We start from the raw sequence: 15,907 nt of genomic DNA on the forward strand, positions 1-15,907 counted from the left end.
GGCACTGCTGCTGTACACTTGGGCAAGGTACTTAACCCACAATTGCCTCAGTAAATATCCAGTTGTATAAATGGATAAAACCGTAACACGTGTAAGGTGCTCTGGATAAGAGCAACTGCTAAATGACAACAACAATAAATTAACGTAACATGCCTGATTACGCAAGTGAGGCTCATTAACCTGTAGCAGGGTACATACAGACAACAACAAATTGCCATGTGATAACGAAACAATTAACTGGTTAGATGCCTTGTGATTAGATGTGAAATTAGGTTGAACACTGAAAAACGAGATCCTTTCACTAAATTATTGACAATTAAACAGTTTTGGGGAACAGGTGAAGGTTCTCCTTTACAGGGCTATAGCATTACCAGTGGTTATAAACCATAAGAAGAGACTGGCGCTACTGTGCTGTTATATAGTCATATGAAATCAGACCCATTCCTAATCTAATTCCTGTCAGCTTCTTCTGAGCTTGGACCAAAGGCCTTAGCTGACTGAGCCACTCTGCAGCCCTGAAAATTTTCACCACACCTTGGTTTTAGAACACCATAGCTTTGTGGCACAGTTCAGTCCACACATACTATTCTAGGCCTGGATGGTTAGTCACGCTTTGCTGCTGGCTAAACGCAGACCACTCACCCACACACTCCCAATATCTGAAACACTCGGTTTTCACACAGCGCTTAAGAGCGGGGGGAACCGCTTTTCTCAAAGTCTTTCCTGCCAAGAGAAGCAGTGAGGTACACTGCGTTATGTAATTTTCTGAAGAACAGTGTGTTTAAAGAGGCTAGGCTATTTCAGCACCCTTCATTACGGCGTCATTTTCAGATCCAGCCCACACTGACGTCCTCACAGCCCCACACAGAATGCCGCGTGAGGAGAAACTCAGGCATTTCATTGCCTCTCTGTGGACAGATTCACAGCAACCTCCACTCTAAACACCAGTGATGTATTTATGGGACAACCGCGTCAGCACCGGGGAAACTGCATTCAGCTCAAACACGACCTCATCTTTACGGAAGAAGCATATAAAAGGAGCACAGCATTTCTGTTGAAAAACAGCCCCCGACTTATTTATTACATTTATATATAAAAATGGAAGGAGGGAGATACACATACAGGTATAACATTATACCAAATCCTTATCCAGAGTGACTTACAAAGGTTACAGTATTTACATGTAATCCATTTACACAGCTGGATATTTAATGAGGCAGTTATGGGTTAAGTTTTTTTAAATTTACTTTTAGTACCTTGCCCAAGGGTACAACGACTGTGCCCCAGCAGGGAATCGAACCGGCAACCTTTTGGTTATGAGCCCTGCTCCTTGCAGCCCTGGGAACAGTGTTGCTCCTTCGCTGTGCTGGGTTACAGCAGCTCGGGAGGGGACTCAGGGCATCTGCCTACGGTTTGAGTCACACTCAATCCACAGGACTGCCTGTCTGTTTTAGAGGTGCTTTATGGGAGAGCACAAAAGGAGTCAGCCTTTGGAGCAGTAAAGGAGGAGGAAAAGGAAAGGCCCCAGTGCTTTGGCTGTGGTGGGGGACACATTCAGGGCTCTGGCATCCTGCCTGCACCACTCCCACGGCTCACCCCAGCCCGCTCTCTGTGTGACACGCAGCGCCCCGTGACTGAGAGAATCATGCCTCCTGAGTCATTTACAGGGAACCCGTACCTGGGGACTGCTGTCAGAGTGTGGAACCACAGAGCTGGGAGTCATCCAGCCACTTCCTGATCCGCCTGCAGGACAGACACACTCACAGAAACACAAACCCTGCTGGAATCTTCAGAGCGGCTTTCAGCGCGGTTTCGTATCCAACAGGATATTTACTGCTGCGAGGGTCAGTGCTTCTGAATGCTGCTGGTCGGGAACGAACAAAGCCCTCCCTGCTGCAGCCATCATTTAAACAAGCTGGAGAGAAACAGAAGACTCTGAGGAGTTTATGAAGGGACTTCGAGAGGCTCTGGACTCTGATGCAGTCTGGGTCTGGAGACAGCAGAAGTCTGCCAGAACTGACTAATCTAGGCAAGCATGAGAGGACGGCTAGGTTACCCAAAGGCCTCTGCACCTTTCAGACATGGACAGCCTTATAACCTGCCTCTCTCAAAAAAAGCTTATGCACAGACATTTTAATACAGTTACAGTACTGGTGAATAAGAATACCACAGCGATCTGAAAAACGGCGACTCTCATTCCTGTGACTTTGCATTCAGTTTGCAATACTGCAAAGATCAATATATCAGTTTTTCAACAAAATACTCAAGGGACTCAGAAGAAGAAAATCTGTCCTGCTTTTAGGGAGTTATGATGCTTAAAATGCTGGAATACTTCCAAAAAAGCATTCTTAATGTGGGCGGTCTCACAAGTGCAGACAAATTCCACCATGATTATCTTCACGATAATCTAAAAATAAAAGCTGTATTACAGCTATGATCAGCAGCCAGCAGTGAGACTTTAACAGCCCCTTGCCAAGTTTTTCCAAAGCTGTGCTTACTTTTGACCTGAGGAGCTGTTCTTCCATTCTGTCTCCACCCAGTTTAAATTATGGCAGAGAGAGTATGACGGCAAGATGAGCTGACTAACTGGCCATTGCAAAGAGTCCCAGAAGACAACAGATCCGTCTGCATTTCACAACCTCCCCATCTCAAGAAACCAGCCAATCCTGTCAGCTGGAGGGTCCCGCAGTGTGATCTGGGTCCCGCAGTGTGATCTGGGTCCCGCAGCGTGATCTGGGTCCTGCAGTGTGCTCTGGGTCCCGCAGCGTGCTCTGGGTCCCGCAGTGTGATCTGGGTCCTGCAGTGTGCTCTGGGTATATGTTTACAGTCCAAAGACGGAGGATCTCTGCTACTGTACCTGGATGCTGCACTGTCTCCCTTAACGAACAACAGGTGATTAAGTCTTAAGGCTGGGACAACGGATCAAATTAGCAACAGCCTAATCACAGCTCACATATTGTTACCAATAACAAAACATGCATAACAACATTATATATTCTGTACATTACTTTTCATACATTTTCGTTTTTACCCTTTTCATAGACCAGGATAGAATAATGGGACCTCCAGTACGATAGAAGAGGGAAGGTGTGCATTCTGTGAATGCAGCGAAAGAAATGTGTGGGGGAAAAAACCGCATGTACAGAATGCTGCATTTTCCCGCCTGCTCTGCTCTTCAGAACACAGACAGGGAAACCGGGGACTGGATGAGAACACAGACCACATACACGGTCTCTCACCGAAAGCGGGCCACGGTCAGCGAGCTGAAAAAGTCCCGATTTTACACCACTTCAGAGAAATTCCCTGGCCGTAGGACCGGCACGTGACCGCTGTTTCACACAGCGCATGTCAGTGCTCACCAGGAGCTGGAACGTAATCATGTCAGCTTCAGCTAACGGGAGCTTCGGGAGGGACCCCGATTACATCCAGCAGTTCTAAAAGCCTAAAGGCACACCCTGAACAGAATTTCTGAGGAATTGCGCTGTGTCCCGAACCTCAGACCTCATACTACATCGGGGGCGGCAGTGTAAAACAATGGCAAGGAGCAGGACTCCTAACCGGAGGGTTGCTGGTTCAATTCCCCAGTGGGGCACTGCTGTTATACCCTTGGGCAATGTGCTTAAGTCAGAATTTCCTCAGTAAGTATCCAGCTGTATAAACCGGTAACATGTAAAAAACTGTAATCTATGTAAGTCACTCTGGATAAGACTGTCCGCTAAATGCCAATAATGTAATGTAAAACAATGAGCATAAACCCCAACGCAAATTAACAACCCGAAACGTTTACAACAGCAGGACTAATATCTACTGGGTCATGCATTTTTAACACTGCCATTATTTTCTTCTGTTCAAGCCACTAAATACCCCAGCTCCTAAGACAACAGCAAGCTTGTCAGCTTATACGCCAATACAGGTCAATACAGGTCCTCCCCTGTGAACCGGAACAGTGGTAGAGTACTCTGGTCTTAAGAGTGCTGCTGTAGCAGATTTCCTAAGAGATTAACAAGCTACTGCATTTATTAAAAAAACTTTTGATGTTTTCAGCAGTGCCCCGTGATGTGATTACTACTTAAGAGAGCTCCTTAATATCCTGGGATGAGTGGGAGTGTTTCTGGTGATGCATCCGATGATGATGGAGAGAGCTGAGCTTCCACACCCACAGTGCTGGGCAAAGCCTTACTTGTCGATAAGCACATTAATACAACAGATCATTCACTTCAGCGTTCACTAATGCAAGATGAAGCACTGTTGCTTGAAAAAGTTTAGCGGGAGAGAAATGTCAATAATTTATGAAAAATGCACCCAAGACCAATGTGTACGAAAAAAACAGCAGACGGGTCTGAACTACCTTTAGGGTGCATTCCAGGAACAGGGTGACTAACCTCTCCGCAGGTATGTGGGAATAAACTGATCTCTGCTTTCCAGAGGCATGTGGCGAGACAGACAGAGTGCAGCCGTCACAAACGCATGAACTCACAGATTACCCACACGGCTCGGCGCTGATCCCCCCGCCACGGCCTGCGCGTCAGAGCTGAAGCTCCCACCAGCTCGCCGTTCACGAGAGCAGCGGTGTGAATGAGCCGATGCCCGGTCATGCGCGGCGTCTGCGGCGGGTCTGTGCACGGGGGCCCCGGCGTGGGAGGCAGAACGGAGAGCGCGGACGCTCTCAGCGAGCACCAGAGTACGCCTGCCTCCCGCCCGCTTCTGCGCAGACGCAACACCCAGCTGAAGCAGTGATGTCAGCTCGGGAACATTTCATTTCAGCTATATACCAAAGCATGGATCCAGACCCAATCGAAACCACTTTGTCTGACAATGTAACTATAATTCTGTACTATAATTTAAGTTAATGTAATTTAAATTAATGAATTGAAGCCATTGTTGTGGTCCTTTAGGCACTTACAAGACATCACAAATTTTGTGGTCACTGAAACTAATGGAAGTTATTGGGCATGAAACTAAAAAATAAATAAATAAATAAATAAAAACTGCCTAAAATTTGTTACTCACAGTGAAGGACAACGTTCCAAAGCAATTACACAGAATTTGGCCAAAGCCCTTACCAAGTAATGCAATTCTACGCCAATTATGTGTGTAACCCAGCTGGGTTTAAATTCTTGAAAAAGGCAAAAAACTTGTCCGCCACATCAAATCTCCATAAGGTGACCCGCGCATTATCACAAACAGAACAGAGCAAACGCCTAGTGCCTTAATGGAGGCCAGCTGCAGTCTTCTCTCGAGCTCCCGGCAGAAACGCCTCCAACCCCTTATTCTGCTAATTACAGTAGTAATACGCCATTCACTGTAAAGGGTGGCTTCTCTTTGACTCCTGCCTCCCACTTCTGTGTGATTATCCCTCTGCAGCCAGAGCTAAAGCGAGACTAGGGAGACCCTCCTTCTGCAATACGCGCACAACGTACGTCTGGAAAATGAGAGGCCGCAGCGGTAGCTCAATTGCGGGCTTGATTAATAACAGGACGTGTAGAGGGGCGATTAAAACTCTCGTTAAGAGCTCCTGTGAAACTGGGAAATGTGGGGGGGGGGGGGGGGGGGGGGGGGGGGGGAACCACAGAGGGTGGGGAGCAGAGAGGGATATTTCACCGCTCTGATTACAGTGCTTCATTCCTCGCAGTGTGTCCAGAAATAATCGATGCTCCATGCTCTGTCGCTGGCCGCTGACCCATATGCCGGGCGTAAACAAAGACCGGCTTCTTCCGCCCGTTTGTGTTTTAATGCCTGTAATTGTCCTCTTCAGATGAGCGTGGTATTGTAAGCATTCTGGGGTTGGTTTTGGTTTAATACTGTGCATAAGCAGCAGGTGTGGATGTTACACGCAGTGTCTCCGGTCGCTTCTCTGGCAGACACTACCCTTGGCTGCGAAGAGGCTTTCAGACGTGAACAAAGAGGGGCAGCCTTGGATCTCCTCCTTCCTGCCTCGCTCCGCTATAAACAGTCCTCTCCTGGGTGCCAGGGCCAGCAGACCTGGCCAGCCGATTGGTCTACAGCGCGTCCTCGGAGGCGCCGGGCTCAGGGTCTGGCAGGCTCGAGAGACCTTCCCTTCCAACACCCACGCAACTCTAAATCTTAACCTCGGCGACTGCTAATAGCATCGCGCCACGCTGCCGTCGAGATTGCATTCAAATATACATATGCTCTTTAAACTCCCCCCCCCCCCCCCCCCCCCATCTTTTAATGTACTATTCGGCCTGATGTTAAAGAGGGACAGGGGACAGACTCTCGTAGAGACTCAGTGTGAGGCCAGGCCTATGACTGTCTGGAGCGGACCCGGAACGGCTGTCAAATTATTTGACTGACAGATCCCGAAGATCCAATCAGCAGTAATTTTATGCAAGACCATATTCAATGTTTTGTTTTGGCAGCTCTAAAGACACATGCAAATCCCTCTGAATTCTAACACATGCTGGGTGCAACAGTGGTAGCTTTCAAAACATTATTTTTAGCTGAACATTTATTATGTGAAGCTGATTTACACTGAATGCCCTCACAAGTGCAGGTTAAGCAGTAGCCTACAGTCCACTGGCAACAGTTCCAAGACAGGTTTAGAGGTTATAGAAGGTGGGAGAAGTCCAGGTACAGCCTGAGGGGGCGTGGTTCTTGCAGGCTAGGGAAGGTGACAATCTCACTCGCCCTCCGCCTATTCGTCACCTTCCTCACTAGTCCAGCGGCTGTCCCCTCTGCCTTTAAGCAGGCCCACGTCACACCCCCGCTCCATAAGCCACTGATGATCTCCTCTGCCGTACCAAACTACTCCCTGGTCTTCCCTTCCTCTTCAAAACTCTTAAAACCCATAGTTTCAAATCAAAATGTCCCATTTCCTTACTCGGAATTGCCTGCAACAACCCATCCAGTCAAGCCTCAAGACTGGCCACTCTAGCGAAAGGGCTCTTCCCTCCATCAAAGACGCACTTCACTCTAGGAAAGCTGCCCTCAACCTGGCCGTCCTGATTCTCCTACCCCTCCCTGCAGCCTTCGACACTGGGCAACACAGAAGCTTGACTCACCTTTCCTTATTTGTGCAGTTTTGCCTTAGGGTTTGTTTGAACATGGTAAGCTGTGACCTATGCAGTTTTTCATGCCGCTTTAACAGATGCACTGAGAACGCACTACTTTAAAGTCACTCTGGAGGGTCCTGAAAGCGTCTGCTAAATGACTACACGGAAAATGAAGCGTAAGGCTGAGAGTCTGTCGTTCTGATGGCATTGCGTCTCTCTCCCCGCCTGCCAGGGAGAAAAATGTACAATATTGAAGACTCATTTTTTTTCTTTGGCAGTTTCAATTAGAGCAGACGCTCCATATTACTGACTCACTCGATGGAATTATGCCAAAGGTGCTATATTAAATCTGAGATAAGTGACAACGACACAGACCTTCTGCCTAGGGAGACTGAGTGATTCACACAGCCTTATGCTGTGAATCTTTCCTTAAATGACCTTAAACTGTGAAGCAAACGGGTGTGGCTTTTGTGCTGAAGATTCTGTCGTGTTCATTCACCAACATGGCGTCTTGAAATTTAGCAATAAAAATGGTATACAAAAAAGAATAAATTAATTTGTCTGTTGATCATAATTATGATGTATTTTACTGTTGAGCAACAACCCTATCCAGTGCTTTGCATCCGGGTAACATGCCAGCATTTTTATATGCAGTTCTGTTTTTTTACAGGTACCCACAATGACCATTAGCTATCCCATGATGCCTCAGGAGAGGTCCATCCCATCAGTCTCCACTTACAGCAAGGGAAAGGGGCTTCTAGAGAGGGTCCAGGAATAGAGGCTCTTAAACGAGCTCCCGATGTCTGCTGTGCAGCGATCCTGAGAGCACGGGGCAGGAAAACGCGTAATTATTGATCTGGGACTCATGAGTTAAACAAACCCGCAGAGCAGGACCACCATCGATGCTCCACAGCAATGTAACCGTGAATGGAATGATGGTGCCAGGAATATCCATCAGGCTTTCAGTTCCCACAACTCACAAAGGGAGAAAGGCACTCAGCAAATCTGCATTCACTGCTACAGTTTAAAATCTGTACAGAGCACAGCTACAATCACCACTAAGTGAAAATCTAATTATTTTAGCATATCTGATACTGATGACACCAGAGATACTTAGTGGTATATAATTCAACACTGAATAGACCAAACAGCACAGAACGGATTTCATTAGAAATATGCACATATATTCATTTAATATTCAGTCTACGTGGAAGACAACAGAGGTGTTTTTTCCCCCTCCAAGGCACACTGCCATCAGATTTGAACCCCCAATTTTTCAAATGGCAGTTGGATTATGGATTATATAAATCATGTAGGTGTCTTCCCTCGGAAATTATCTGCAGCTTTCTGTAAATAATCCCTACTCTACAATTCCTACCCTATTAATAAACTAGCCAGAGGATGATGCAATGTCTACATCTTATTTCAAGCGGTGTTCAGATCTTTAATGACAGAGCAAACACAATTACACAAAACAGTATGACCTTAAACACAGCCTACAAAAAGAATTATGGAAACCGTCAATGGCAAGTATACAGTTACTGCAACTGCAAGGTTGCAGTGTTCAACGTGTAATTTCGTTTTTGTTCTCCAGTTATGAATGAAGCATGGTTTCAGAACTGTCCGTGAAAAAAAAAAGGCAGAGGCGTGGAGGCTAATTACAAAGCTGAAAATCACCTCAGCCCAGGCTGTCAGCACAGCCTTCTCACATGAGCCATCTCCTCTGAATCGTTACTGAGCCTTAGATTACTCAGATAAAGCCCTGGATAGTGCCACTATACTGACGCTGACGTCTCTGCATCTGCGGCTGCGTCTTTATGAACGCGGCTATCCCACGGTGGACACTGCTAGCCGTACAATTTCTTTTAAAAAACCTCGGTTGGTTGCGTTCCTCTGGTAAATGCTTCCTGCTCATTTTAACAGTATTTGCAAGATAAGTTCTGGCTCATTTTGCAAACATGCATCTGGAGACATGCATTGCGAAACCATCAGTTACACTCGCTGTAAGCGGTGGACCGTGTGGGCTACTGTGTCTCTTCACTTACAGGGGTATTTTTTGTCTTTTATTGATTGCTACCATAATAACTCCAGGAAGATGCACTTCTGGAATAAAAGCATGACACTGCCAGGCTAAAAATAAATAGCTTTTATCCTTCAATTTAAATAAATGCTGTGCTAAACTCAAGTACCACCGAGCCTTCAGAAAGAAGTAGGGCAAGCACAAAGGTGTGTGATAGGCCTGCTACTTCTCTCTCCTCTCAGGCGCGGCACTCAAAGCTGCTCCTTGTCAATCAAACATCAACCAAGATAATGGGCCAAAAATTCTTCCCTCCATGCTTGGTTACACACATTGAAAACACATTTTAACAGACTGATATATGTAAATGATGGGGGTTAGTACAGAGAACACTGACACACTAAGACAATCAGAACTTCAACTAGAATGTTTCGGGGGTTAGAGAATTCTGGACTGCCAGAAAATATTCCTGAACAGTTACCCAGCAGTAGCCACTCCTGAATAACACGACAAAGTGGATTTTTGACTGCTAAGATCCTGGTGCGCGCATGTGTGTTTCCAGCCCAAATGCGGTACTGATGCGCTTTCTCCTTTGAAGCACAGCTGCTGTCTTATTTCAACATGCCAGCAATACAGATGCATACCTGCCGAGCAGCTAAGGGGATCCACACAACAGAGCATTCTACCAGGTCACTGCAGCCACCGATGCCTCAGTGCACCACCAGTCCAGTGCCAGTTCCAACATCCGCAGCCACTGACTTCTTCCAGCAAGCATGTGAGCAGCATTTTAAAAATGAACAATGGACATTGTGAGCAGGCTGACCTTTTAAACAGCAGGTCTGTCCAGTTAAATAGGGATACTAACTGAAGCGATACAGGTGAAGATCCTCTCCCACAGGCACAAGGGAAGCCCTCCAGCAGGGAATCAAACCAGCAGCTTTCGGTTTCCTCAATCCCACTCCCTGCCTGCACCGCCAGCCCCACGTAAAAATCAAAACCCATTCACCACGTTACACAGTCATTTTCCACCCAAGTTCTCCATGTTCGCTCAGCTGTAAAAGAGATTCAGGACGAAATGGAGAGGCAGTTACTGAAATTATGTGTGAAGTATGTTTAAAACCTGGCAAGACACCTAAAACAATCACAGTCTACCGTTTAATTTTCACAAGAGCGAACCTGAACACGGGAAGAATGCCAACGGGATTACGGCGCTTCAGCAAGCGGCTTTCAGAGCCCGAAATTGAACCTTAAGAAACTGACATAAATTCATTCAAAAAAAAAAAAAAAAACATTGTGACAAGTCTGTGTAACAATGAATTTAAGTGTTTAAACTGCTAGCTTCATCGTGTAGTTAGCTGCACAAATGCGGATTCCTCCTCCTCGATAGATACAATGAAATGGTGGACATCCAGTTTGGCAATTTTTAAGACACCGGCAGCTACAAAGCAAAGAAGTTACGTGAATGTGGCGGGTAGCTAGCCATCTCACTAGCTAACGCTAATTAAGATTGCTAGCTACCTTTTATTTGAGAATAGCGACGTTCATACTTCGATTTACACCGGCAACAAAGCAACTGAATTAGCTAACGTTAGCCACAATCGCTAGTCAGCGAAAGTAAAAACAAGTCAGCCCAAATGGTTAAGATAAGGAGACGAAACAACACCGGAGAGCTGGTTGAACCGAGACGACGCAATGTCACTACGATACTCCAGACCAGGGCTGGTTACCAAGTGGTTATGAGGTCAGTATTGCCAGTACAGAGCAAGTTCTCACCCTCTAACACAGCCGTCATGAAGCTTTCGCCATCCTCGATAGCTGCGCTGAAGTTATTCAATATCCAGAAAGTTGTTCGGTAATCTAGCAACGATACCTATCCACACCAACTCTCTTCGGTCCGACTTAAGCGCCCAGCTCGGACTTTGACACGGACAGCAAAACAGAAACGGAAACAAACGCCACTTTATCCGTGAGAAGAACAAATGTCGAGTTTTTGTTGTGCCTTTCTGGTTGTGTCCAGGAAACGACCCATTTAAACCCGGTTTTTGCAGACTCCGGGAAAGAGGTGTGGCGATAAAGACTTAGAGTAAAGCGCCACCATGTGACAACCCAACAATGCGTGTACCTCAACCGTAGTCGTCTTGCACGCCAGATGTCTGATTCAGCCCGATGAAGCATCTCATTTACATTGCATTATTGTCATTTAGCAGGTGCTCTTATCCAGAGCTACTAACATAGGTTACAAAATGGAAGGAAGGGGACACACATAGAGGTATAACATTACATTCTTATCCAGATGGATACATATCTCCATCCCTACTCCGGCCATCAAACACGTGTTCATCATTCACATCTAGCTAGCCAGCGGATAACGAACAATAAGTGTCCTCTGGGAAATAAAAAGCACAATGTGGATTGTCTTAGGTCGCTTAAGGTAACGTTAACACACACATACGCCAACTGTTGCGAGACGGTCTACAAATGCAGTTTAGCAGCACTTTCGTTTTAAGAGTCCCACCTCCCTCACGTTAGCTACCCTAACGTAACCTAAAGACTACTGAACGAAATCAGAAGATAACGGTTACTCTACCCACAAACCCCGCTACATAAATGCCTCTTCTGGGCACGAAATAACGCTCAGTGAGCCACCCGAAGGCATACAAATGAATGTGGCACTAACTAGTCGCATTTTAACGTTTGTGTTAGCTGTACCTGTACCCATCGCTAGTTCGCAGTCATCCTAGCTAACCTGCATATTTCAATCACTTCGATAGTACCTAATGTGTGCAAGACATTGCTTGGTAGGAAAGGCAACCAAATGACATAGGGACAACCTAGCTAGTTAACTAGTGACCACTGCATTGTATGACCATGGGAGCAGCTAGTCAACCCAGCCAGCAATACTGTTCACACGGTGTCTACAGAAATATACTCCTATTAGCTACCCAGCTAGCTAACTAGTTTAACGGTGTAGAGAAAAAAAAACACCACCATAATCACACGCTAGTTACCTGTGCCAAAAAGACCAACCAGCTAGCTAACCCACATATGTGCATAACTGGAATAATGTAACAGCTACAGCTTCTTAACGTGAACATCAAATGGCTTGGCTCGCTAACTAGCTACCCACCTATCTCGCCAAGCTCCGGAGTGTGACTCACTGAATTTACCTCGCTACTACAATATTTTTCTCCTCTTCATTGATGATCGACGGATGTGTCCTCAGCTTCATCTTCCTTTATGCACAGATCGTATAAATTGCCTGTTGTCGTTAACGTAGCCAACGATCCCGTATTTTCCCCAGTTATTTCTTTGTATCTATAATAACGTTAACGGTAACGTTAAATCTGTTCCGTCTCCAACGCAATGCTCCACGTCGCGGAAAGAAAGAAGCCATTTGGTAACCACCTTCGATTAACAGGATTGGAACAAGCTTCGCAAAACCCACCTACAGCCGTACTACTATTGGGACTCATCTGCCCTCAATCCTACATACATGCGAGTTTGATTGGGCTAAATATTTAACAGCCCTGCCTCACAGATGTGCGTCAGAGCAAATTCCCACCCGAACCCGCCCTAGCATTTCATATCTGCGGGTTATTTCGTTGCATTCGCGCGTTCATTGGACGTTTCGCATCTTTGACTTGCCTTTCTTTCTCACTTAATACATACAATGCCTGCTCAGAAAAATCTCCGCCCAATGTCTATTGCCTTTATAACGCGCCCATTGCTTGTCATTCGAGGTTGTCTTCAGGCTCATGACTGTCCGCACAAAAATATAGACTGCACACCATAACCCAAAGTGGTTCCGCTGTCTGTCCTGTGAGGGTGTGTTGAACGTGTAGATCCTCGGTAGCTCGATGAATTGCAAAGGAAAGGCAATGCGTTGTGACACTGTGCAATAGCGAGCCCTGAAACTAGCAGCGCAAGGGGACTTTGATTCGATAGAATTTCACAACCGAGTACCTGCTCATTGATACGACAAACATCTGCATTACGAAAGGGTTTTGGATAATAATAGCGCAAATAGAACAGAAGTGAAGCAAGAAATTGAGGTGTAGTTCTCGGAGAAACCGAGGACATCAAATGGGGTGGGGTATGTAATTTCAAACCCACATAAACTATCAGCAACCTTGTAAATAGTGAGCAATGCCATATCACCCTCGCCATCTGAATTACATTATATTTGTCTCTGTAATTACCATGTATGGTCATGAAGTACACAACCCCCTTTCTTTTTGTATTCAAATGTATTTAATGTAATTTTCTCAATAGTTCAGAGAAACGGATTGTTAATGTTTTAATGGAATTGTCTGGGTGTATACCTGACCACAGATCCAGCCAAACACCATCAGAGGAAAGAATAAATTGTACTGGAGAATTGTATTGGATTCACTCACACCCCTATAGGTAATATTTTGTGAAACCTCCTCTAGCATGGATTACACTTGCAAAATAATTCTGTAGACTATTATAAGTTTCTGGCACTTCTGCGGGGGTATATTTGCCCATTCCTCCTGGAACAATTGCTCTACATTCTTTAGATCTTTAATTTTTGTTTGTGAACTGCTTTCTTGTGTTCAAATCTCAAATGCTAGATTGGACCGAAGTCTGGAAAATGACGTGGTCAGTTGAGAATACTTAATTTGCACCAAGTTAACCACTTGTCGATTTGGATGAATGTTTCAGATTTTCATGTTGGAATGTCCAGTTTTGTCCTGGTACAAAATTTTTGGAATTCATTCCTCCATCTGTCTTTGCACGAGGTTCAGGACTTGTAGATGCAAAACATAACAGACCCCTTGCCATATTTCATATTTCACAGTGTTAAGCATGACTCTGAAGAGCTTGTCTACAGTAAAAGCAAAACTTTCATTTCATCTGATGACCAGACATTCCTCTAGTTGTCATTCAGATGTAGTTCACCAAATTCAAGGCATCTCTTTTGTGGTTTGCCTCCAGAAATGGCTTCTTGCAGCCTGGTTCTTGGTAGGCTCCTTAAGTTTGCCTCCCATAACACCTTTCTCACTGAACTTCTAAAATGCAAAATGTTGGTGTAAATATGTTTTCGTTGGATTTTATTTAAAAGTTTACTTTAGAGGTGTGAATCCCTGCAATGCATATGTTTTTTGGAATAAAATGTTTTATTTATGAATAATCTGAATTTGTTCTATGAAACAATATTAAAATATAACATAAAAATAAATGTGAAAAATGATCTGATGAATACATATTTTTCTTTTGCCCTGTATTTCTTGTTCACGTGTAATGGTGGAATGAATGAATATGGAATGCAGTGTATATACTAGTGCCAGGATCCCCCAGCCCAAGTATACCATTAGAAGCACCCCACGTGTCTTTCACATCTCTGATTGGCTCAAAGCTGTATGATGAGTCTTTGGGATTCTACATGTCAAATCTGGTCAAGACATGTTGTGTAATCATTCCCAACTATCCACACACATTGACGGGACAAATTATGACAGAAGCCCCACTGGGCACCATCAGCTGATGTAAACTAGCCTTAAAGGAAAGGATGACAATGGCAAATATTATAATGTTAGTAATGGCAAGGTCATAAACAGGGCAAATTAACTCCTCTAAACTGACCCTTACACCTCTTTTACAACAGTAATGCATTCTGTTTTTTTCAGCATAAATAGCCAAATTAGGAATTGGCACAGATTGCAGTGGATACTCCAACTGTTTTTTTTCTCTATCCCACCACATGCTTCAACAATACTGCACTTTCATCTGCCAGATATTAGAGCAACAGCATGATCAGCAAGTTTCCCTCAGCTGATCCAAGCATGCACCATTTACACCAGCTCCACCAGTCCCCGCTCTCAGAACAAACAAGCCTTAGGCTAAATCCAGCCACCAGTCAATGATCACATTGTGCTGTAAAAACTCTATTCACGCAGGGCAGTTAACCCGGGCTGTTTTTCTGCTGGCCTTTATAACCTTTTCAGTTCCTTAATCGCAGACTGAGGGTCCTTTTGATTGGCCATGGGACACATAATGAGGTACCGAATGAGTCATACTGGTCTAGTGGTGTGATTGTAACATTGCGTGTGTGTGTGTGTGTGTGTACATATACATACATAAACCTGGGATCTTATTGCACAGAAAAGAGCTGAATTCAAGGTGAGAGACAAAGTACACATCTTTGCACATTGACAAAATTGCATATACCTGATTAATGATGGACCTTCCTGTTAGATTTTCTCTTGTTCATCTCAGGTGCAGACAGAGGCAGTTTCTTTTGAAAGCGTTTCAAACAGTTGGCTGCATATCCTATTCAAACAGAACTGTAAGGCAAGCCATGTGAGCTTATTCTGCATCTGACCTGACCACTAGCCAAAGTGCTCTGTTTTCATTCATAGGCCGGCCCTAAAAACCAGCAGCACAGCGGTCAGATTTACTGTTAATTTGCCAAAGGGAGACTGCCATACAGCAAGATTTTGGCTCTGCTTTTGGTACTCCCCCACCGCAGTCGCCATTGTCTCTGCTGGCGGTATGTAGGTCAGTCTATGCCGTGTGTGTGTGTGTGCGTTTGTGTGTGTGTGTGTGTGTGTGTGTGTAAGTGTGTGTGGGGGGGTGTTGGTGTGTGTGTGGGCATGTGTGTGTGCATACGCATGTATGTGTGTTTGTGCGTTTGGGTGTGTGTGTGTGTGTGTGTGTGTGTGTGTGTGTGTGTGTGTGTGTGTGTGTGTGTGTGTGTGTGTGTGTGCGCGTGTGTGTTTGAGTGAGACACACAGGGCAATGGAAAAGGCTGTGTCAGTGGGAACCTGTCAGAATGCATTAGGCAGAGCGGAGGGTGTTCTCCTTGGCTATTTTAGGCACCACCTCAGCCACTCACACAGTTACCCTTCACCAG

General features: G+C 45.3%; 1 protein-coding gene across 2 annotated transcripts in view; it reads right to left on the minus strand.

The window, feature by feature from the left end:
• Positions 1-15,907, minus strand: part of dlgap4b (discs, large (Drosophila) homolog-associated protein 4b) — a 165,230-nt gene that overhangs the window by 20,242 nt on the left and 129,081 nt on the right. Inside the window, exon 1 of one of the 2 annotated variants that reach the window (XM_036530912.1) lies at positions 10,804-10,921. The exons of the other annotated variant lie outside the window; for it this stretch is intronic. Within the exon in view, the coding sequence (XP_036386805.1) occupies positions 10,804-10,822 (19 nt within the window). The 5' untranslated portion in view covers positions 10,823-10,921. Of the gene's footprint in view, positions 1-10,803; positions 10,922-15,907 lie in introns of those variants that run through there. 2 annotated transcript variants of the gene reach the window in all.

The sequence above is a fragment of the Megalops cyprinoides genome, chromosome 6, assembly GCF_013368585.1.
Source record: "Megalops cyprinoides isolate fMegCyp1 chromosome 6, fMegCyp1.pri, whole genome shotgun sequence".
In the NCBI taxonomy this organism is placed as follows: Eukaryota; Metazoa; Chordata; class Actinopteri; order Elopiformes; family Megalopidae; genus Megalops; species Megalops cyprinoides.